Source organism: Glycine max, chromosome 12, assembly GCF_000004515.6.
Source record: "Glycine max cultivar Williams 82 chromosome 12, Glycine_max_v4.0, whole genome shotgun sequence".
NCBI classification, from domain to species: Eukaryota; Viridiplantae; Streptophyta; class Magnoliopsida; order Fabales; family Fabaceae; genus Glycine; species Glycine max.
Genome location: NC_038248.2, coordinates 11,100,313 through 11,125,477, shown reverse-complemented (window position 1 = coordinate 11,125,477; position 25,165 = coordinate 11,100,313). Strand labels below are relative to the sequence as shown.

General features: G+C 34.2%; 2 protein-coding genes and 1 non-coding gene across 3 annotated transcripts; 1 reads left to right on the top strand and 2 right to left on the bottom strand.

Moving 5' to 3' along the window:
- Positions 1 to 7,295: 7,295 nt before the first annotated feature.
- On the top strand, positions 7,296 to 12,166 carry LOC100811461 (mannan endo-1,4-beta-mannosidase 2). The gene is made up of 5 exons (XM_003539876.4): positions 7,296 to 8,322; positions 9,300 to 9,497; positions 10,172 to 10,294; positions 10,833 to 11,044; positions 11,517 to 12,166. The coding sequence occupies exons 1-5, from the start codon at positions 7,933 to 7,935 to the stop codon at positions 11,902 to 11,904; spliced, it is 1,311 nt and encodes a 436-aa protein (XP_003539924.1). The 5' UTR covers positions 7,296 to 7,932; the 3' UTR covers positions 11,905 to 12,166.
- A 3,232-nt stretch (positions 12,167 to 15,398) lies between these two features.
- Positions 15,399 to 23,110, bottom strand: LOC100811121 (callose synthase 12). The gene is made up of 3 exons (XM_041007722.1): positions 17,532 to 23,110; positions 15,868 to 16,039; positions 15,399 to 15,762 (listed from the first exon to the last, which is right to left on the bottom strand). The coding sequence occupies exon 1, from the start codon at positions 22,851 to 22,853 to the stop codon at positions 17,544 to 17,546; it is 5,310 nt and encodes a 1,769-aa protein (XP_040863656.1). The 5' UTR covers positions 22,854 to 23,110; the 3' UTR covers positions 15,399 to 15,762; positions 15,868 to 16,039; positions 17,532 to 17,543.
- Positions 19,814 to 19,891, bottom strand: LOC121173240 (small nucleolar RNA J33). Its single transcript, XR_005887700.1, has one exon. It is a non-coding gene; the product is annotated as a small nucleolar RNA J33 (small nucleolar RNA).
- Positions 23,111 to 25,165: the final 2,055 nt, after the last annotated feature.

The following is a 25,165-nucleotide window of genomic DNA, read 5'->3' as shown; positions in this document are numbered from 1 at the left end:
AGTTTCTTTGAAACTGTTTTAGACATTAATGCCCTAAAGACTCGCAATGCAACGGTCAAAAGTCAAGCATATGATCACTCATAGACCAAGCCAAACCAAATTGGACATTTACAAGTGATATATAGCTACCAAAGGAGCAATAATGGCTGCAATGTTATTGTCACGCGGTGTGAGTTCAAAAAATTATTTTGAAGCAACGACAGAACAAGTGAAATAGAAGGTCTTGACTGAAATTGAAGTGCACAATACGGTCAACACATGCCATATGTAGTGAAGAATCTGAATTATTTTAAGTTGTTAACCCTTGATCTCATTATTTTAAGTTGTTAACCAATAAAGAAAACGGGAAAAACAAAAGAAAAAATTGTCTAAATTATGTCTGTGTCACCTGAGATATTTTGATTGTTTCCTCTTTTTAAAAGGTTGTTACTTATTCTTAAAAAAAATCGCTCCAAATTTATGAGTAGTCTGTTTGTGTTTAACTGTTTTCGTGGTCTTTCAAGAAGCAAATTGTTATTTCAAGGACTAATACTGTAATACAACATCAGAATATAGATCCTTGGCCAATTTAGTTGCTGAAGTAATGTGGCTCAAATCTGTCGTTCTAGAAATTGGGCGACCAATTCAACCTAAGTTAGTCATGTGGTGTAACAAAGTGCAGATGCATTAGCATATAATTCAGTGTTCCATGATTGTACCAAGCACAAAGAAATTGTTGTGTACTTCATTTGTGATCAATTTGTAGCACATCAATTCAAAGGATGTCATGTTTCCGCCTTTGAGTAAGTTAATTGAAAATGGATTCACAAAGTCATTGCCTCACTCAAAATTCAGGAGCTTCCAAGACAAACCGGGAATGTGTATATCATCTTTGTAATATTTGAAAGATGGGAGTTAAAACAGAATATCCTAAATGATACCAAGAGATATTAAGAAATATTATCTTTAATTTTCATCTTATCAATCAATTAGAGTTTTTTTTTTTTGAAAGGCATCAATCAATTAGAATTTGTTAGCAGAATATGTTAACATTAATTATTTGATTGTCATCCCTGTCATATCCCACAATTATATAATTATTTCCTTATTCCTCTCTATTATGTTATTCTTATAATATCCTACGATTATACTCCTAATAGTTTTCTTATAAATATTTATTGTATATTTTGTATTTTTTTTAGAAGTTGTGTATTTGTATTTATACATGTGTTATTTCTAATTAAATAATAGTACAAGTTTTCAAATCTTACCAAATTATTGTCTAAAACTTATATTTCTTTCTAAGGGTTGCTTCTCTGTTTGTGAGGGTTGACAAAAAAATGTTTGTTTATGGTCATATGGAAATTACCTTTATATCCCTACATAAAAAAGCTAGGTTCTAAATGATTAGTCTCCCCTGTTGGGCTGTTTTGTGCTATCTGATTCATGAAAACAATAAATAGGGGGGGGAGTGCTGAAGCTGCTTACAGGTTTAACTCATAGTTGGCACTATGGTGGTAACAAAGTAAAAAAAATAAATAAATAAAGATGGCTAAGTAAAACAAAATAAAGATGGTTAATCTTTAAGGAGAGCTTGGTTTTAATTTAAGGAGAGGAGAATGCATATGCTTCAAAAGGTTAATTTAGACGTCCAAAAGAAATTAAGATTTTAAGGGGAGAACAATTTAGTAAATTTAAAGATTTAATATATATTTTAATTAAAAATATATTTAATTAACTGTAAGACTAAAATTGTGCCTTGGTGACTTGTTGATCATGGGTTCGAATCCGGAAACAGCCTCTTTGCATATGCAAGGATAAGACTGCGTACAATATCCCTCCCCCATACCTTCGCATAGCGAAGAGCCTCTGGGCAATGGGGTACGCTAGTTTTTTAACTGCAAGACTAAAATATTTATTTTAAAATAAGAATATAGTCCATGCCTATTAGTAACAAGGAAAATGTAATTTACACTTCAATGTTTTATAAGTCATGAATCAAAGTCCAAACAAAAGTGCTTCGTATACTAGACAATAACCAAAAGTTTGTATAATAATGCAGAAATATATCAATGCTGATGAAAGGTAACCATCATATAAACCTTTATACCAGGGGTTATTGGAAATATAATTATGAGATAGTTGCATGCCCATATTATAGCGAATTGAAGGTTGATTGACTTGATTCTATATATAAAGAATATGATTAACTTTATAGGGAAAATATATACAAGAAGAAAGATTAATCATTCTCCTATTTTTAGTATATTTGAGACAAGATGAATCATTAATAATTCTCCCTTTGGCCAGTACAAAATGATTTCTCATTCTCTTTGCCTTTCTACTCGAAAAAGACTTGAACCAAAAATGCATGTATATGGCACTATGATTGCTCATGAATAATCAGATACGTTTATGACGCAGAAGTGATGCATTTTGTTTCACTCATGGTTGGTCCCCGGTTTTCAATAACGCAACTTCAAACTTACTCATCTCACAGATAATAAATAAAATGCACCTAAATATAATGACAAATGTTCAGAACTGAGAACAATTTGTGTCTTCCCATATAAGACGCCTTGTGAGTTCTAACCTTATCATGTTAGCTTATGCTGTCCTTTTCTTGGTTTGGAATTTGGATAGATCACGCAGAGTGCCCAAGTCACAAACCTCCAATCCAACGTACTCATTCAGATCAGAGGCACCACACTTTTCGATTGGACCTATAACCACTATCCAAAATAATTTAAGCTATTGAGCTATTATTATTAACATTACTTATTTATATTAATTGTACATTAAATTATACTAACAGATAATTTAATTACAATAAAATAAGAGAAATGTTAATCTGTATTTTTAACGTATCGATTAAAGAACGAAAATGAGAATAATTTTTATTGAGATATGCAAAATTACATATTTATAACTGTTTTTTTAGGCTCTTGTAATCTCTAAAATAAATATTTTCACATTTTAGTTCTTTAACTAATGCTCTAATAAAAAAAATATTGGTAATCAAAATCCAAAAAAAAAATTGGTTATGTTTCATAAAATTAACTAAAAGCTAAAAAAATTAACTGGAAGTTGAAAAGTTAGCTTGTAGTTGAAAGTTGAAAACTTAACTTATTAAATTATAAGTGGTCGATAAAGCTAGCTACTGAAATAATTGAAAAATATAAAATGAAAAAATTAATAAAATCATGATTTATTTTAAAAAAAAGTAATAAAAAATTAAATAAATGTATTAAGGATAAAAATAAAAGAAAATATAAAAAAGTTAGAAGTATGCATGAATCTACTCAATATGTGCACTGAGTAGGTGATATCCGGACGAGTAACAGTCAAATAAATTAGGCATCCTACAAGTCACCTATATCGGGATGAATCTTTCAACAATTCTCCTTCATCTGAAAATTTTACATTTTGCTCCATGGAAAAATTCACAGGCTTAGCTCCCAAACATCCTCCATCTTTTAGAATTTCCAAAACATATTTTCTTTGCGAAATGAATATACCTTTCTTTGACCGAGAAACCTCCATGCCCAAAAAATACTTCAAGTCACCCAAATCTTTAATCCAAAATTGATTATGCAAAAACTTTTTAAGAGCAATTATGGCATTGGGATCATTCCCAGTTATGAGGATGTCATCAACATAGATCAAAAAGGCGGTAAATGATTTGCCTTTCTTACATGTAAACAACGAATAATCTGCTTTTGATTGAATAAATCCAGCACCTTGAATAGTTGTAGAGAACTTGGCAATCCATTGACAAGAGGCTTGTTTTAATCCATATAAGAATTTGTTGAGGTGACACACAAGGTTTTCCCCTTGTCGCTTAAAACCAAGAGGAAGAGATGTATAAATTTCTTCAGAAAGATCTTCATGAAGAAATGCATTGTGGACATCAAGTTGATGAAGTGACCAATTTTGAGCAGCTGTCAAAGCTAATAAACAACATATTGTAACCATTTTAGCAGTAGGTGAAAAAGTGTCATGGTAATCAATCCCTTCAAGTTGTGTGTAACCTTTTGCTACTAACCGTGCTTTATAGCATTCAAGAGAACCATTTGATTTGCGCTTGATTTTGTAAACCCAACGACAACCAATAGCTTACTTTCCAGGAGGGAGAGGTGTGAGAAACCAAGTATTATTGGCCTTTAAAGCAGCCAACTCAAATTGCATTGCTATTTGCCAATGAGATTGGGAAGCAGCTTGTTCACAACATGTAGGTTCAACATCAATAGTAATAGTAGCAATAAAGGATCTATGTTGTGGTGAGTAACAATCATATGAAATAAAATTGCAGAGAGGATATTGTGTACCTTTACTTGGAAAAGATGACGAGAATGATAATGATTCGGGAGAACTTACTTGATTACAAACATAATCACTCAGGCTACAGGGGGACATGAGCTTTTTGAGAATGACACAAAGGGGTTGTTGGAGAAGTAGTAATGGCAGGGTTAGATTCTGCATGTGTTGGCTAGATGGGTGAGGAATCTAAGACAACAATGGGTAGGACATAATCTATTTTAGTTGGGGAAGGAGAAATGGATTCATAGGGAATAATATCCTCGTGGAAAATAACATCACGACTAGTGAAGACTTTATTGGTTTCAATATCATATAATTTGTAAGCTTTCTGACCAACTAGATAACCAATAAAAACACATTTGGTGGCATGAGGAGAAAACTTATGGGGTACATGAACATTTGTAGCATAAGCTAGACATCTGAAACTCTAAGGTGGGAATAAGAGGGAGTTTTTTTATAAAGTTTTTCGAAATGAGTTTGGAGAGAAAGTATAGGTGTGGGCAACCTATTAATTATATGAACAGCAGCGGAGATACATTTTGCCCAAAAGTGTAAAGGGAGATGAGATTGAAAATGACGGAGGTTTTTGGCTATAAAGTCTAATCGAGAAGAGGATAAGTGTCCTAGATGTTTATGCCACCATATACTTGAGGTGTTTGAAGTGGAGGCAGCTTTGATGGTATTTACTTTGTGTGTCTTATTCATTGAAACCAAGTAATAGAGTCCATCTCGTTGTTCACCCAAACCAATCGTCATCCCTGTCATCAAATCCTACAAAATACATAATTGAGGGGAAAAGGTCACTGAACAATTTAATTCTCTTGTGACTTGACTCACAGACATCAAATCCATCTTACAAGATGGTACCCCAAGTACATTCTTCAAACAAATAATAAGACTCAAAGGTGAATTTCCAGTAGAAATAATTAGAGCTTGATCTCCATTTGGCATAATAACTAGTGGTAAAGAAGTGTTTTCTTTACTGTTGACAAGTAGAGATGGAGAAGAAGTTATGTGATTTGTTCCATCACTATCAATTATCAACTTGGATGCAGACAAACCTGAAGAAAAATTGGCATTATTTGCCTTGGGAGCAGCTGATTGAGATGCTCCATTGCCTGCATAATAGACAAAATTTGTTGTAATTGTAATTCAGTCAATCCATTCACAAGGGGCTGAACATGTGCTAATGGGACCATTCCAGGATGATTGGAATGGTGAAGAGAGTAAGAGCTATTGGAATCAGATTTGTTTCCATCGTTAGCCATAATGGTTTAGAAAAAAATATTTGAAAGGTAAAAAAAAAATGGAAAAAAGAGAAAGCAGTTTGTTACTGCTTTGATGTCATGTAAAAGATGGAAAGAGAAGATGAAAACAATTTGATTGTATTTTCGTTCAGAATCATAGAGGCAATATATATACAAATACATATCTTTAATTAGATTATTTTGCTCCTATAACTCAACAATCTATTCCTACAATAAAGTCATTCTAATATGACTGACTATTTATAATTAACTCTCATAATAACAATAATCATAGAATATTGACTTTCCTAACAAGTTCTTTAAATGAATATCTGTATTTCAAAAAAACAATCTTTAAATTCTCGTTCATGAATATTCTGATTTATTAAACAAAATAATTTATTTATAATTTATTTTTATGTTATTATCTAATTATAAATTATGATATATGATAAAATTATTAATTTTTATAATGATAGTTAAGAAGTTAAAAAGTGTGCAAATTGTAGCTAAAAATGATAGCTAATAAGTTAAAAAGTGTACAAATTTTTACATTAAGAATACGTAATAAAAAACTTTTAAAAAAAAATTGTACTACAAATTGCCTGCAATTTTCCTACAGTTGCATGCCTACATTTAGGTTACACAAATCTTACACGCACCGGCTAGCTAAGCCTAATCACTACTAGAATTGAGCCATTAATGTTTACCAAAAGAAAACAAGCTATTCATCGTCAATCATTCCCAAACGGAATCAATGGAGCAATTTTCAAATACAAAAGGTGCCTATGATTTAGATGTTCTGACCTCAATGCCAAAGGACAAATTACTCAACAATACCATCTAATCTATTTTATTATGTATCAAACCACAGACATCCAGTGAATTGAATACTAATTCTCTTTTAGGGAAATCATTGTTTTTTTTTTAACAAAATCAAATTGCATACCTGTTGTGGTATATTATGATATTAAGTAAGGTAGTATAATAAAATAAGCAAGTGGTAGCTGTCAAAAAAATTGTCCATGCTTACACGTGGAATGTGCCGACATCCGCAAACAAAACAAGCAAGCTAGGTCTGACGAAAAATATGACTTTATACAGAATCTGTACCAAGCGAACATTTAAGAACACTGTCTGAGAAGGGAGAAATGCTCTTCTTTCTTTTTTCCTTTGCTACTGTTATTATTATTTTTTAATTGTATTTTTTGTCTTATTTTCTTACTTTTTGTAAATTTTGTCACCGTTTGTGTTTACTCTTTATTCTTAATTTCAAATTTAAAAAAAATCATTTCGAATTTTTTTTCACTTGTATTTTAATAGAAATCAAATGTATTTTAACTTGAAACAATTATATTCAAAACACACTACTAGAATTCACACTAACTAATTCACACATTTGGGAGTTATACTATAGTAATTATGTTAAGGTAATATTTGTTCATATATATATATATATATATATATATATATATATATATATATATATATATTAATCATGCATGCCAGTTGAGTAAAATTATTATAAATAAAAAAATAATTTAGTTTGTAAAGTAATTATATATTTAGAATTCATATTTAAAATTATTGATTAAACAAAAATAAATTTATATTGATTGATTTATGTCTTGGGTGTAATCTTAAATTTATAAACAAATAATAAAAAATTCAAGAAATCAAATTTAAAATAAATAAATGCAAAATAGAATACAAAAAGTGAAATTAAATCTTTTATTTTGTTCTTGTTTTGTATTGCTGACCATGTGAAAAGACTTCAGATACAACAAAGTGGCCCACAGTTCTTGAAAAAAAAATTGAAAGATACTCTCTCTTAAAGTATTATAACTGAAGGGAGGTTCACACTCCTCAGATCTAAATCCAAACAACCTGATACATTGATACTAACATTTCACCACACTCTCACCATCTTCATCACTACTTATTTTTTCCCTTCAACCTAATGAATCACCTCCCTCATTTTTATTTTGACTGAAAGTTCTGAAGAAGAAAGATATGAGTCTTTTTCAGTCTTCTCTTTTACTTCCTTCTACATGGTTGAAGCATAGCCATTCCCCATTTCATCAATAGCTATAAAAATATAACCCCTTGTTTCAGCAACCTGCAAACTTGTCAAAGTTGAAGTCTTCAAGCACTTAGTTTCTTAAAGTTAACTCCTTTAAGGTTCATTCACAATCTTCTCAGAGAGAAAGAGAGTGATCCATTCGTTCTGATCATTTGGGGTGTCAGAAACGTTCACATTCACATCTGGGTCTGAAGTTGTGAATTCAGCAACCTTCATCTGGTGCCACTAACAAAGTGACCCTTTGGATAAGAATCCAAAAGGGTATCTGAGGATCTCACAAATTTGTTGAATTTCTCTGGTTCTATGTTGCATAAGGTGTGCAAGAGGTACAGAATCATGGTGAGTGGAAATGGTTTGTTTTACCCCGTTGTGGGGTTTGCATCGATCGTGTTGTTCATTTACATGTCTTTTGGGGATGTGAGGTTTGGTTTTGAGGAAGAAGCTGAATTGGCTTTTGTGGAGAGAAATGGGACTCAGTTTATGGTGGATGGAAAAGCTTTCTACATTAATGGGTGGAACTCTTATTGGTTAATGGTTCAATCTGTGGATGAGTATTCCAGGCCAAAGGTACGTGAAATGCTAAGGGCTGGGGCAAAGATGGGGCTAACTGTGTGTAGAACTTGGGCCTTCAATGATGGTGACTACAATGCCCTTCAGAGTTCCCCTGGTGTGTTCAATGAACAAGCTTTCAAGGTAGTGTTTTGTAGATTCTGAATTTTGTGCTTTTATTCATGTTTTTGTTGTTTGTTTTTCATCCTTGGATTTTTTTTTTTGTCTTGGTGTAATTTTTTTTTTGGTTTTTTTGTGCTTGACTATGGATGCTGACATAACTAGATTTTGATGAGTGTCCAGTAGTGGGGTGTTGGATATTTTGGTTTTCTTTTGCTTTGCTTTGTTTTTTGTTTTATGTATTGTCTTCTCGCTCACTTTTATTCTTTTTCCCTGAAATTGAGCTTGTGGCTGGAGGCTTCCAAAAATTAGGTTTGTAACTTTGTGTGTATGATTGGTGTCCACCATTTACGCATTAATTGCTGAGATTCATTGGGGGCTGGGATTAAACTTTGCATAATTTGCGGGAGGCACTTTTGAATTGTGACATGAGTCGTGACATGCTTGTTGTAGCTGAGCTGAATGGCCACGGTTACCATTGTTCTTGAAAATGATATAATATCGTATGTGGTAGGATGCTGACAAAAATTGAGAAACATATATATATATGATTTCAGTCTTAGTAGAGTAAAGTTGAAGATTGTATTTGCTCATGATTGAAAGTATGGTGTGCAAGACTCACGTTAGTTCTCTTCTTGCTTACTCCATCCTTGATCAATCTATCACACGTGAAAAATTCTCCCAAAAATGGTGTGTGGTTATGGTTGAACTTGAAATCCGTTTATGATTCACATGCCAAATTTAAAAGTTTTATGTCTGCTTATTTTGAAAATTTTCAATACATGCTTTCTCAATATAGTCATTTAGAAGTCCCTGATGATTGTCTTGGGTATTTGTGTCTTGCTTAATCTACCCTATAAGTCATGCTTGATAGAAATGAAAAAAATTCTTTATGTTGCATTGCCGTTAATACTTTTGGTCCATTGATTAAGCAAGCTGTTTACTGTTTAACGTTACTGTATGATGAATGAAAACCACATTGAACTTTGGTTGGGTAACAGGCCTTGGACTATGTTATAGCAGAAGCAAGGCAACATGGAATTAGGCTGCTCCTTAGCTTAGTAAATAACTTGCATGCATATGGTGGGAAGACTCAATATGTCAAGTGGGCATGGCAAGAAGGGGTTGGATTAAGCTCGTCTAACGATTCTTTCTTCTTTGATCCATCAATCCGTAGTTATTTCAAGAATTACGTCAAGGTATGTTATGTGTATCTTTTTACTGTTCGCCCCACCCTCTTTTTTTTTTTTTTTAATTTCTCCCTGTTTAGAGAGACACAGCTTTAGCAATAATACTTTCATACTAATATAGCTCTATGATGCATAAAGTTAGTATCCCTAACTTTTGACGTTTGTGCTTGAAGAATTGTATACAAATCCCAAGCTTTTGATGACTTACGCCTGAAGAATTGTTCTGGGGGTAGACAAGTAGATGGCATATAAGTCTTTGCTAGTCAAATTTGCTCTTAGCCTACGTCATTTTTTAATCAAATAACGCTGTTGGGTCTATCAAAAACTAAGTTTTCAGTAAATATGTATCCGTTTAGAAGTCTTTTTTATCCTTAAGATCCAATTTAAATAAAGATAATCAAAGAGAGGATTAATGATGAAATTATGGAATTTCTATATTGCATTATTGTTTTTTTCCCCTTCATAACGTATGATTGCTGTTTTGCCATTCCAATTGTTTTAATACATGACACTTCTATTTCCAGCTCATGTGGGTCAAAACAATGATTATCCGTATCCCATTCCTCCCTTGCCTATCCTTCGTTTACTTTTTCTTTGCTGGGCATTTTCAATTTCAGCTGCATGTTTGCTGCCTTTGAGACTGGTTTAGATAAATTAATTGCTTACTTTCAATTTTTCTACAGACAATTCTGACAAGGAAGAATACTATAACTGGAATTGAATATAGAAATGACCCCACCATTTTTGGTTGGGAATTGATTAATGAACCTCGGTGCCTAACTGATCCTTCTGGTGATACTCTCCAAGTAAGTCCTGTATCTGTGCTTTTACTCCTTCAAATATTTATAGAAGTGACATGCCAGAAATGTTAATGAGCAATTCAAAGTTTGACTAATTCAAATGTCTTTATTCTTTCCTCAATATTTTTGTTTAATAAATTATTATGATCTCAAATGGTCTGTGCTTTTATAGAAATGCCCTCTCCACCATGCAAGCTTGCCTATTTGCACAAATGCTTGGCTGAATTTGATATTATGGTGTACTCTGAATTTTAGCCATCATTTTGATGCTCATTCAGATGTTGCTCTTTTTAAACCCCTTTTGAAAGGAAACTTGAAAATTGAAACCTTTCAATTTAAGTATTTAATTATCTGGACTTTTACTTGTACTGTGCCATCTAAATTCATTAAAATGTAAATGAGGGGGAAAATTACAGGATATCATTATCCCTTAAATTCTTCCGAGTTCAGAAAGGAAAGAAAACAATAGTGGTGTCACTACTTCTTATGTAGGTATATCCGAGTATAGTTGTATACGGTTTACTTATTTATCATAGAACTGCAGGATTGGATAGAGGAAATGTCAGCTTTTGTCAAATTGATTGACAAGCGCCATCTTGTGACTGTTGGACTTGAAGGTTTCTATGGTCCTAATGATCCGAAAAGATTGACTGTGAACCCTGAGGATTGGGCATCTAGACTTGGATCTGACTTTATAAGGAACTCCAAAATCTCAAATATTGACTTCACCTCTGTCCATATCTATCCTGATCACTGGTAAGCATTATGTAACTCCTATATCTGTAGTTTTGAATTTTCTCGGTGCATGTTTGTTTTCTCATGGTGACAAAGTTGATTCGTGTTCAAAGAAGCTACTAATATTTATAGCTTCTACATATTTAGGCTTCTTTTGATGTGGTTTTTTTTATCTTGATGCACATACAAGATGTTATACCAAACAGGCACTTAGACTCTTAAAATAAGGAACTGAACTTTGGAAGTTCCAAATATCTCTAAACCTGCAGAATGGAAGCTTTTGTGCTACAAATTTCTCATGTTTTTGTGTTGAAGTAATCAACTATCTCAGCATTAATTTGTTTGAAATTTGCATCAAAGACCTTTAAGAAATTACTTTTTATTTTTATTCAGAAGTACACATCCCAAATCATATGATAATTTCGTATAGCTTAGTCTTTTTTATTATGTCCTTTATTAACTCCTTTTTTTTTAATTAAAAACCTATGCATAGGTTTCATCATCAGGTATTTGAAGACTACATGAAATTTGTCTCCAAGTGGATGCTTTCTCACATCGAAGATGGTGATAAGGTATTGAACAAGCCAGTCTTGTTCTCTGAATATGGGTTGTCAGACATAAATTTTACTATGCCTGAACGAAAAACAATGTACAAAACAATTTTAGATATAAGCTACAAATCTGCAAAGAAAAACAGGTCTGGAGCCGGTGCTCTAGTTTGGCAATTCTTAGTTGGAGGAATGCAGGAGTTTACTGATGATTTTGGGATCATCCCATGGGAAAAGACACCAATTCCTTCACTATTTGTTGAACAATCATGCAGATTGGCCAAGACCAAGGGATGGCCTCACAAGGACACAAGTTTTAAACAATTTTGTTAGGAAAAGATGTGGAAATAAAAGCCCTTGATTTGAATGGGGGAGATATATAAGTTCTTTTGTGATTTAAGACTGCTAAATAGGTGCATGACTAGTCTTGTACAATATGCTCATGTTTTCATCACCAATGATAAAGTTGGTTAGAGGCGTATATATAGTGTGGTAACATAGATTAGATATTACTTTAAACAGTTGATTTAAATTTAAAGATTGTAATCCACATGAACAAAATCCACCATTGAAGTCTTTTTAAATTTGTTTTGAAGTTCGCTCTGCCATTTGTTTCCGACTTTCATGAGAATTTCTTAAAGCTCACTATAACTTAAATACTAGAGATGAGGGATGTTAGAGAGGCTTTAACACTATAACAATATTTTTTATAATTTTTATGACGGATAAAAATTTATTTGAAATCATCAATTTTGATGGATTTTATATTCATTTAATGATTTTTTTCTCTTAATATAGATGTGGGGATCCATTTTAATGTGTTAAAAAGTGAGTGCCAAGAGAGTTAGCATTTCTCTAGATATTTCTAATTCATACCAAATTTTATGCGAATTAAGAAAAATTAACAAATAGATAAAAAGATTAAATTTTTTATAAAATTAATCTTATATTATTATTATTTATAAATTTTGTAGTACATTTTTAATATTATAAGTGATATAAATAAAAAATAATTAATGTTAATTAAAAAATTTAAATAACATCATTTTGAAATAATTTTTTATATGATAATTATGATAGAAGAGAGGGGATGAAGTGTAATAGATGTTAGTCGAAGGGAATTGCTTTGCGCACCCGTCAAATTATTGGTACACGCAGCATAAAATGAACAATTTCAATACTATCCTTTCGTAAAGCTGATACATATTGTGAATATGTATGCCTACTACAGATTGATAATCCGTATGTCATACAAGAATCAATATGTTTTACAAATTAATATAAAATTAATGGTTCATGCGGTTCTAATCAACTGAGCTAATGAATATAAAATAATTAATGTCGTTATATATAATACTAAATTTTTTAATGTATATTTAATACACATGTAAATTTATATAAGAAATTTTGTGACAATTAATTTTGATCTAATAATTAATTTTTTTACATATATAAATTGTAAATAAAAATCATAAGTTTAATAAAAAATTATATATGTAAAAAAATATAGATCAAAATTAATTCTAATAAGACCAAAAAAAATACATTAGTAGATTTATGTTAATAATGTATTTTTTTTACATGTATAAATTTTTATTAAACCTATTATTTTTATTTACAATTTATATATGTAAAAAAAGTAATTATTAGATCAAAATTAATTGTTACAATATGTAAATTTATGTGTATTAAATATATATTAAAAAATTTAATATTATATATAATAATATTAATTGTTTTATAACATAATTAATTTATTAATTTAATGGGTTAGAATGTTTTACTAATAAATGAAGATTCGCTTACTTCAATCACTTTCTCTGCCTAGCTGAGTGCTTTTTTTAATCACTAGAACAGTCCTAGTGGCCCGTGTCTACATAAGTAGTTGAACTATACCATTCTACCACATAGCATATAAAATATTACAGTGCATGTTAGATATCTCTGTTGCAGCAACTCTTTTTTTATACGATACTTTTTATAATCAAGTAGTTTATCCTTTTAATTCAGCAACTCGAAAAATTCTCCTAATGAGTCCCACAAATAACTCTGCATACATTTCATCAACATTAATTACTATTAACTAATTATTTGATAATAAAAAAATACACTATTCGCCTTCTAAAAATACGCAGGTCCTTAAATTAACACCAAGTGTTTAACATGCTACATAGTACATACTACCTACACATCCAACAGGTAACAGGCTGATTCAACATAATAATCCATTATTTGGATCAGAACCCTTTAAAATGGCCCTTGGAGATAAAACGAATTATGAGCCTCTAACTGAATGATCAAGACAACCATTTTTGTTGCCCTCCATTTTTCTTATCTTAAAAGTTTAGGCCAGTTTTATACCGAAGACTCACTGATCTGAACGCTTAAAGAAATATTAATAGATCACCTATCAACAAAGTCATCACATTGACAATGGAATTCGAACCCACTTTCCTTATAGAATACAAGTTTGATGCTTACCCAATGGACTAACCTTTCTTTGCACCCTCCATTCTTTTTAGATTGAAGCTCAATCTATGCTGTGCATATCCGATTACCACTTCAAAATCTATCAAGGCCCACTTTTTTTTAATATTTAATCAATTTGTTTATGCTATTTACTTAGCAGCTGTTGTCAGTACCACACAAACATTCCTCTAGAAGGTTTAGGGGTCCCCTGCTTGTCAAACACTAGTATTCTACCACCCGTAGTTGGGGACTTTTAACATGAATTCTAGAATTACTCTGCTAAACAATTCCTTTTTCAATATATTCAGTGCTACCGATATATCTAGTTAACATGAATGGTAAAATTACTTTGCCAGATAAAAGTTAAACATTTTGTATCCTTTTAATGTTATACGCAAGACTTAAAATGGTTACATAAAAATAGTTAGTATTAATTTAAAATTGAGTTTAATTTATATAAATTTTTATTAAATATTTCTACATAGATATTTAATAAAGAATTTATTTTATTCATGATACCATGTCACACATAAAATCATGATTTTAAAGTGATTTTGATTTTTTTGCACTTTTATTTTTCATCCTTTCTTTAATTTCTTTATTTTATTTTTATTACATTGTTTCTCACATCACTTATTTTTTTGATGGATAGTACAAGTGTCCTTTTTTAGGGGTAAAAAAAAGTGTCCTAACACTTCCTTCTTTGTATAAGTTATAGAGAAATTATTGATTAGATATATAAATTATATTTTTTTTGTTACAGATATATAGCTTATAAGAGTTATATACAACGCAAAATAGTATATATAAAAAAAAGGTAACAGTTTCAATTTGCGAGACTTGTGTTATCTTCTCTAGGTAGTTCAACTTGTTTCAACTAACCAAACAAGAGAATTAGAAAATCGGTGCAGTTTCAATTTATTAACCGAGTCAAATTATAAGAAAATAAATAAATATTCATCACAAAACCTAGCATATCGAATAGCTCATGTTCTTATGGTTTCAACAGAAAAACAAAAAACTTCGTACCCCATTGCCCAGAGGCTCTTCGCTATGCGAAGGTATGGGAGAGGGATGTTGTACGCAGCCTTACCCTTGCATATGCAAAGAGGCTGTTTCCGGATTCGAACCCATGACCAACAAGTTACCAAGGCACAACTTTACCGCTGCACCAAGGCTCGCCCTCTTCAGCAGAAAAACAAAAAGGCAAAAAAAAAAAAAAACTAATAACATGTTTAGTTCAGCTTTAAATCGAATCGTGGTACTAGTACCTATAATTCTAAACTTCAGAAGTTCCAGAGAACTGTATAAACTGCATTAAACCTATCGGAAATCTGAGAGAAAAACGATTATTTTTCTGAATTAAACATGCACTATATCTTCAACTACGGAAATGAGCTAACAAAACTGAATCATGGTAATGCCTATCATCTGTGGGACAATGAACCGTTTTCTGCCAGGGGTGTGTAACAGCACAAATAATCAGAAGATCACCGGCCAAAACTAATTTTAAAAAACATGAGAATTGACTACTTACAATAATAAATATGACCATCCAAGAAAAGCAGAAAATAATCTCCCCTATCCACCAAACAAATAAAATATAATCACAGCCACCAACTCAATCAACAACAGCCCTCACATACCCAGATGAAAATTTGGAACACAGAAAGTTTAATAGTCTTCTATGGCCCTCTCTACCATATCATTCCAGCGTCAACCCTGCAAACATATTACAGACCTTATTAGCTAAAAAGATAAATACACAAACATAGGGTAGCGGCTAATTAATCCAGTCAAGTGAAAGGTTCAAAGGAGGCAAAATACCAAAGGTTACAGAAAGCCACAGGTGTATGCATGAAAGGCACCAGAAAACATGAATCAGATAAAAGAACCGCCAAAACCTTTAATAACAAGACATATAATGGGATGGGTCACAAATATAGCCGTTGTGAAATGGGAAATGGATCAGCTGCAGTTATGTTTTCAACAGCACCTCCTGCAACAATAAACCAAAGGCTGAATTTCAACACATTTATTTTTAATATTTTAACACAAAACAAAAACAAAAAAAACACAAAGAAAGGGTCGTCATGATCCTGTCAAATGACAGCCAAGGTTCAGTGAAAATGGTATTAGAGAATTAATTCACACAAGGCAGACAAGCATTCGAAATAAGAGAGACATAACTATCAACTTACAATAAAATAGTCCATCTTCATGGTATATGCTGAACCACTGTTATTTATATTCATCTTGGTGTAAATATATTTTCAGTTTATCAAAGAAGGTGCTTCAGTAGGAACATGGTTTCATCTCATTATGGATTTCATATGATGAGTTATGGCCGCATGGGATAGTCTCATTGATAAGAAATCGCAATAGCACAGACAAATAGCAGTATGTTCACAAAATACACTGACTTATGGTGATCTCAATATTAATGTATTGAATGCCTAAGCCAGCTCAAATATTACACACGCGTGTGTGCATTAGCAGCAATTCATGAAATACACCAATTTGTGGTGATCTAAATATTAATGCAGTGTGGCTTAAGCCAGCTCAAATATCACACAATCACACAAACAATATCTCAAGTCTAGCTCCATCAACCACATAATGTAAAAAGCACTCAAACACTATTAGAGGCAACACAGCAGAATGAAACATCTAGAACAAATGAGAGATAACAGGAGAGAGACTAGATGACTGGAATATTACATGGCCTAAGTGAAAATACACAGCTGGAAAGATGCAAAACTGGAGAGAGATACCATTAGAAATATAGTGGGTAAGAAATTTCATGGCATGCAATCATATGCCCAAGGCCCATACCTCTCCAAACATATCAAAAGCATAACTTGGAAGCTTCAAATAACCAAATAAATAAAGAAAACCCTCCAATTTAAATTCAGAATTGACTGGAAAATAAACAGAACTTATAAAATGCATTCTATTTGAAGCACAATGGCATTTTAAAAAACAAAGTAATTGGGTGAAATCACCACCAAATACAAAATCATAAAAAGACACCAATCAATAATATCCATATCAATAGCAATTGACCAGCTAAATACCAAACACATGGCAGAAATTCACAAAAAAGAGGGAGTCAAATAAAGGGTTCATGTCACCAAAATGTGAGGTGTAGCAGTCATTGTCACTTGTCAGCACTTCATTAATGCTGAAAGAACAAGTTAATTGAACATGTTACAATTGTGATGAGGAAATTCATTGCCTGATTAATCATGCATGAAATTGTCTATGAGAAACGAACATTCCCCAGGTGCATGACACTGAATCAAGGATATATCAGTCACACAAGGGGAAAAAACAAGAATAAAAAGGGTGCAATTTTGTTAGCTCAACAGCAGCCATGTCTTGTTGATCTTGTCTATTAGCAAATGATTAAAGCAAAAGGACATTTTAAAAAAATTTACACCAAAAACACTACAAGCCTGAAATTGACTAAAAATATGAATAGAAATTACCTTAATTCACAGTCAACTCTGTGATTTTTTCCCTGTAACAATCTGGAATATCCGAAGGCCCCTGCTGAATGCTTCATTGAAAAGAATTCTGGTTTGCATATTCTGAAATCCAGGCAACCATGATAGTAGTGCCACAGGGGCCATGATAATGACTCCAAACATTATATCATATATACGAGCCACTGAAACAACACCATCCCAAATGATAGTGGACTGCAAAAACGGCCGGAATACTTGGGCAATCGATATCAGGCCCCAGCCCGTGGGTATGAATGCCAACAGGCTAGTGAAAATATCCATGAATTTGAATTTAGTGAATTCCAGCAAACCAACTATCACAAGTATTGCAAGAATTATGACAAGGAACTGGACCAGCCGATAATAGATATGCTCTTTGGCTGCATATTTGTTTCGGGCATAAACTACCACAGCGTAAATCCCAGATACAACAAACACATAAATCCAGGATAGCAAGTAAACAGCAATACTGGTATTGTGATCAGAAATGCCTAGCTGATAGACAATTCCATACTGGAAAAAGAAGAACCGAAGATCTAAGATTATCTCCAAAAGCTTTCCCCAAAGGCCAGTTACCTTTAGATGATCCTGCTCTTCAAACCACCACCTTTCCCAGCTCTGTTCAGCCTTAGCAAATACGCTTCCACTGTACCAAATCCAGTTCATAAAGTCATCAAAATCGTAAACAGTTTTTAACCAATCAAAGCCAGAAGGATTGAACACAAATGGTGCCATAATCCATGATGCAACTAAGAACCAACTAGTGATGGTCAAGGCTATATAAACAAATGTGTCAGTTGCTACAGGACTATGTGATGCATAAATTACAAGTATCAGTCCCAATTCAATTGCTTTCACAAAATGGCTACGGGCAAAGAGTCTATAGATTTCAGCAAATCTTTTATGCTCTACAACAAAACCACGACCAGTAGCTCGATATTTTGCCCCACCATGCAGAACAGTCCGTCCAAAGAAATGACTTCGAGTTCCCATTGAGAATGTGTAAAAAACTGATGAAAGCTGGAGCTGCATTGTCAAGAAATCCCAGATAGCTTGAAGGAACCCATGCTCAAGGGAATTCTCTACAATCATTGGAAGGGCAGTGAAAAGCCCAAGTTGGATGATGAACTGTTGATTCAAGATGGTACCAAGTGCTTTATTGTCATTGCTGTTACTTTCCATTGACTTCTCAACACCACTAAGAGCAAGATATAGCCGACCCCATAAAAATGCATACACAGTCAGAACCACCACCATAGTGTTGAAGAAGAACCCCACAGTAGTGTAGAAGAATGAGAGCATCCGGAAAAAATCCAGCCTGTGACCCAATCTGTACACATCTCTACTTAGGACTTGCTCCCCATTTCCACTGGCAACCTTTGCTTCGAACATTGATACTTGATTCAACCCAACATCCCTTCCCTTTCCAACCTGAATGTATTCATGGTGAGTGACATTACCTCCACGAAGAGTACAATTAAATCCAGCAAAGATGTCCTCACTTATATTGATAACTCTGGAAGCTTTACTGATACCACCTCGAGTCAAGAACCAAAACCTGTCAAACACGTCTGGGTGACCATAATGCATTCTAACCTTCAAAGGATTTGCCAAAACCCTCTGTCCTAAGGTGACAAAACTTGTTTCCTGAGCTGACATGAACCAAGCAAGAGAGGAAACAGAACCAGTAAAAATGTGTTCCCTAACTCCCAAAATAGTGGGTTTCCGGATACCATAGTAACTCCTGTATTCTTCCAAGAGATTTCGCATTTTAAGTGCCTCCTCAAAGTAGTTGTCCTGATTCATATCAATAGTCTGAACTGCATCACCGCGAGTGAAGATAATGGCATGATTTTGATTTTCCGGCTTTCCTTCCCCAAGCTTCAAGGGCCCAGGCAACTTTACGCGGTAAATTTCCACCTCCTTCTGCAACTGTTGGTCATACTTAACAAGAACAGAGTAATACTCCTTCTCATCCCTTCCAGTGGTTTTCTCATCAACATAAGCAACCCGAAGGGCCTCATTGTTTTGCATTAGATACAAAATTTCATCAGCATGAGGATCCTTTTTTTCCTTCTGAGTTCCATATATCTGGCAAGCAATCACATATGTGAATTTCATTAAAGCAGTCCCATACTCATGGCCCTTGAATAACAAACTAACAGAACTGCTTGCTCTACTTAAACTCTTGGAGGAAGAAGGTGACTTTGAGTTGGAACTCTCTAAATCATCACGCCTCATTGAAACAAGTTCACGGGCACCTTCTCGAATATCCATTTCTGATGCAGAATCCAGAAAAGTCAACATCTTGAGGGCACGATAGTAGTACATCATTCCTCTAACTGTCCGTGATAGTGTCTGGCCTCTGTAGGAAGCCCAGAGCCTCAAATCTCTAAGTTTGTCAGTCCATATATCACGGTCTTTTGCCAACCCCTCCCGACGCATCCTCTCCATAAAATTTTTCCACTCATCATCATATATAGTCTGCAAATAGTACAGGATTGAAACACCATCTTCATTCTCATTTCTGAGCTGTTCTTTGCTGAATAATACATCTTCACTATAGTAAGGCGTTAGAACACTGAAAGCCATCATTTTCTCAACTTGGGGAGCATGAGGCATGTTCATAAAAAGTGAGTTACTGAAGAAGGCAATTCTCCGTCTAGCTTCCAAATTTACTGGGATGTTTTGCATTGAATCATTGGATGTAAGAATTGTATACAAGCGCCGAACCTGCCGATAGAAGTTCTCATTGTTGGCATCAGGCAACTGAATGGCAGTCTCAAAAAGTAGACCTGCAGCAGGATTCTGTTGAGCCAAACCATCCTCCTTTAGCTGTTCCGGATTTCTTTGCTCCTTGAACAAGTCTCTGGTAGCAATCTCATAAAGAGCTTGAAGGGTATTCACCACTTGGTTAGGATCTTTAACAGGCTTGTTTAATAACTGAACAAGTTTTATCAACTTGTTGTGGAGCTTAGGCAGTGCAGTTGTTTTGAACATTTTAGTGAATTTCTCAATCTCAAGAGAGTGATCAATTTCCTGAAACAGAACAGTCACAATAGAATGCTCTTCAGTGTGGGGTTTGATAATCTCAAGAAGCAAGTGCTTGCAACTATCATAAGCTTCAATGACAGCACAGCGCCTGTACTCACTCTTGCATATCTTCCTATAAAGCCTCTTATCACTATCATCAACTAGTTCTTTGGCCTGACTGAGTGCCAACAGTAGCTCATTGCAGAGAAGAAAACATGGCCAGCGGATCACCCTGACATTCCAAGAATTCTGTGGCAGCTCCAGCAACTCAAACTCTTTGTCAGATATAATATCCTCCTCCCTAAAAGACAGAATTATCTCATTCCATATCAAAGCAAACTTGTTGGCCTCAATCTGGTTAGACTCAAGCTTCCTGTAGGGCCGACCAAGCCCATACCTGAGCTTCAACCTGCGGATGGCATCCTTAAACCTGCTCTTCAATGTTCCCCTTGTATTCAACAACTGCTCCTCTGGCATGAGATTAAACTGAATCGCACTGGCAAAAAACTGGAACCTCAATTTCAGCTGTTGCATATTTCTAATCTCACCCAAGTGTTCAAGCAACCCCACAATCGCTCCAGCAAAAGACGAGTAAATCGAATACCAAATCTGAATATCCATCAGATATATCAAAACAACTGGAAGCCACAACAACCCAACGGCAAACCGGTTACTGTTATGAAAAAACTCATGCCATTCATAATCAACATCTTTCAGGCCCAACACAGCCTTGGTCGGAGCAATCATCGGTTTCACCTGCAAAAAGTAACTGAAACAAAATTTTGTGGCCAGCACCACAACCCAGAACAATGAATACAACACATTGTCCACAAGCCCTTCCCTCAAGCCACGCCCCACAAAACTCCTGCTCTGAAACCACCACGACAACATGTAGAAAATCCTCCAATTCGTGTTCTCAATGAAATTCCTAATCCAAGGAATCACAAAAAGGGCCACAGCCAGAAGCTCAGGAATGATGAACACAAACACAACCACCAGAAAGTTCCACACCCTATTATTCGCTGCCGGCGACCACCTCCTATCCTGGTTCCTCTGCGTCCATATCCTAGCATAAAACACCCCAAACACAACAATCCATCCAGCAGCCACAACACACTTCATCACCATCCTCATGCCAAGCCCAATTGTCTCCCTCGACACCAACCTATACTGCATCCCCACATCAAGCAAACTCTGCAGAAACCTCAAGCCACTCCAGGTGAAAAAAATGGTCAAAACCCTAACCTGGACAGTCCTATCCTCCAAAGCCTGCCAAGGGTAGGTCTTCCCCTCCCAAGCCACGATAATCGCAGCCTGAAGAAACAGTATCAGCATCACCCAGAGCCTATCAAAACTTCTAAACAAGTTCCAAAACGACCTCTGCTCCACAAACCCAGTCTTCCCCACATGCTTCCCACCCCCACCAGCAGTCACAAAAAAGTTACTCCCAATATCAAGTGGCCACTTGAGCTTCTCAAAACACCTCCTACTCCAAAAATACTCATTAATATCATCATAGTTCCTCCAAGCACTATGAGGAGCAGTTCCATTCCTACTACTATCAACCTCACGCTTAATAGTCTCATATATAGGCTTCACTACCAGGTTCAAAAACGCGTTCTCACCGGAAACCGAGGGCATAACCGGTTGCCCGGTGTTCTCGTCGATGAAATCTTCCAAAATTCGGTTCAACTCGTTCGCCATGTTGTGGAAGATGTAGCAGATGCACTCAGGCATGAAGCGGAGATTCGCGGCCTCTCCCCAGATCAGGAGGTAGAGGGAGACGTAGAGGAGCTCGCGGCGGAGATCGTCACCGGCGCCGCCGCGGCGATCGGAGATCCATATGTTGGACTTTTTTCCTAGGTAGGAGCACCACGAGGTGTAGTTTTTCAGGAGCTTCTTGCGGAAGCGGCGGAGCACGCCAGCGTCGAGCGTGTCGATGTTGTCCGGCGGCGGCGTGAGGCGCATCTGAGCGTTGGCGAGGTGGAGGACGAGGTGCTCGCGCTGGTTGCGAACGTTGTCGCGCTGGAAGCCAAAGAAGAGCGCGAGCCAGTCGAGGAGGTCCATGTTCGGCCGCCATTGGCCGAACGGCGGTCGCCGGAGGTCTCCGACGGCGCGCAGCGCCGCCGCCGCCGCGCGCACCTCGGGGAAGCGGAGGGAAGGGTGGTCCGCTAGGAGGTTGTGCACGGGGATGATGTTGAACGGTTCTTCGCCGCGGCCGGGGGCGGAGGAGGTCACCGAAGCCGGAGACTGACGGTGGCGGAGACTCATAGCATCGGAATCAAAAACCCTACAAGAAGGTTGTAACTGTGGTAGAAGAAGTAAGTACTATACAGTGACGGTTTTTGAAATTTTGAAGTTGAAGAAGGTGCTGAAACTGTGACTGGAGTTAGTTAGGGATAGAGAAAGAGAAGGTGGTGAATGTTGATGGTGGCTAACGTGCCCACTGGTGAAAAATCAGAAAGAGAAAGAGCAAAGAAGAAGAAGAAACGGCACGTTAGCGCGTTTGGTGCGCGCTTAGAACGTTGAGATATTTTTTTTTATATTTTTGCATTAATTTTAATTAATCACTACTTACTGTAATTGTTTAAACCGATGAAAATATTTTTGCTAAACTATCTTTGCTTCCCACTTTTAACTTCTTTGTCTCCTCGTTGTTTCTTTTTGAATTTTGATTGTCGTAATAGTCAAAAATTGTGAATTTGTGATTCGTGATTTTGATTAATTAAACGATGAAATTTATTTTTTGGTAACAAATTCACCTATTAACCTATTCTGCTTCTCGCTTTCACCGTCGTTGTCTTTTTCTTTTTTTTTTTCTTTTTCAATTGTTGCTGTCGTGGTCAATTTATGGATTGTGATTAGTGAATTTGAAAATACTAATAATTGCAAGAAAGAAGGGATTTTAGGGGTTAAAAAGTTGTAATACTTTTATACCTATTGCTAAAGACAATTATCCTTATGATGCACATATTTTGTTAAACAATTTTATCATTAAATCTTTTCTTAAATTTTAAATTTTTCTTTTAACTCATATTAACTTTTCACTATTTTTATATTATTAATTTTTTTATTTATTATTTTTTATTAATTGTATTTATTTTTTATATTTTTATTATTTAAAAAAATTTAGAGAGACACAAATCTCCTTCCCCTAGTGTACAATATTGTATTTTGTTTGTGTCTCTCTTCCATCCTATTATTTATTAAATTCAAAATTTAAATATGTTTTTCTTTTTCTCTCGGGGTTAAATGAGAATTGACCATGGAATAAAATTTTATATGAAAAAAATAAAGTAAATAAAATTTTAGGTTTGACTTGATCGTGTGAGAATATCCTTTCCTGGAATGTGTAAGAATTAGCGTCTAATAAGGTAAAGTAGATAAGATAAATTTAGTCAGAAAAAAAAAAAAAAAGATAATTTAGACCGTACCAAGTAGTAATTAAGTCGATTTTTCTATTATGTTGAAATGGACAAACTGTAGTGGTACTCGAGGGGGGAACGCAACTACAGATTCAAAGAATTTTCGGTAGCGGCAATATTAAAATGTGAAGAAAAGTGATAGGGTAACGTAACGTGCAATTTGGATGGCAGAGGCAAATGTAGTGGCACGCTACGCGCTTGTTTCGTTTGAAAATAGAAGCACCGAAGTAGACATAAATAAAGAAAAGAAAATTGACCCCTAACAAGGGCATCAATTTTCAAAAGCAAGAGAGCGGGTTTAAGCAACACGTAGTTTTCTGGTGAGAACTGAGGAGTACTAATAAATTAATAATCCGATTTTTAATACACTTTTCTTAACACGTTCTTTCAGTTAAAATTTATTAAAAATAAAAAAAATCATGAATAAAATTTATTATTTAAGAAATAAAACTTATAAAATTTTATAATTTTCAGAAAATTTCAAATAATAAAAATTAATATATTAAAAATATATTAGAAAATTCTTTTAGTTTAATAACAATTATGTAGTGTGTATAAAAAATGGTATTATCAATCATTTAAAAATCATCGTTAATATAAAATATAAGATTACTTTAAAAAAACAATAATGGTTGATTGAATAATAATAATAATAATAATACATTATTATTTTCTCTCAATCCTCTTTTTACAGCATTCTCAAATTTTTTTAATATTTCTATTTCTTGGCGGATATTGCAAAGTTGTCGAACGTGGGTGGAACCCACAAGATTGGAGTTTGGACCATAACAGTCTGTAGAGCCTGTGCTTGACATCCATGTAAGCAGGTCTATCTTAATGATTTAGAAAACAAAATATTAATTAATGGTTAAGAAGACTAAGTAAAACAAACCAAAAGGAATCCAAACAGTGTACTGAGGATAAAATTCCTTATTCATTTTATCTACAATAATAAATTAATAATCTAAAAATAACTAACTATGTTTATGATAAAATAATTTTGTTTGCTAAAAGATTTTCATTCCCTAAATAATCCACACAATAGTTATGCTAGTAATGAAAATAATTAATTAGAAATTGATTCATTGTAACATCAGTTATTAATAAATAAAAATATTATTAAAAAATAATACTTTCTTAAAGAAATAATTATTACTT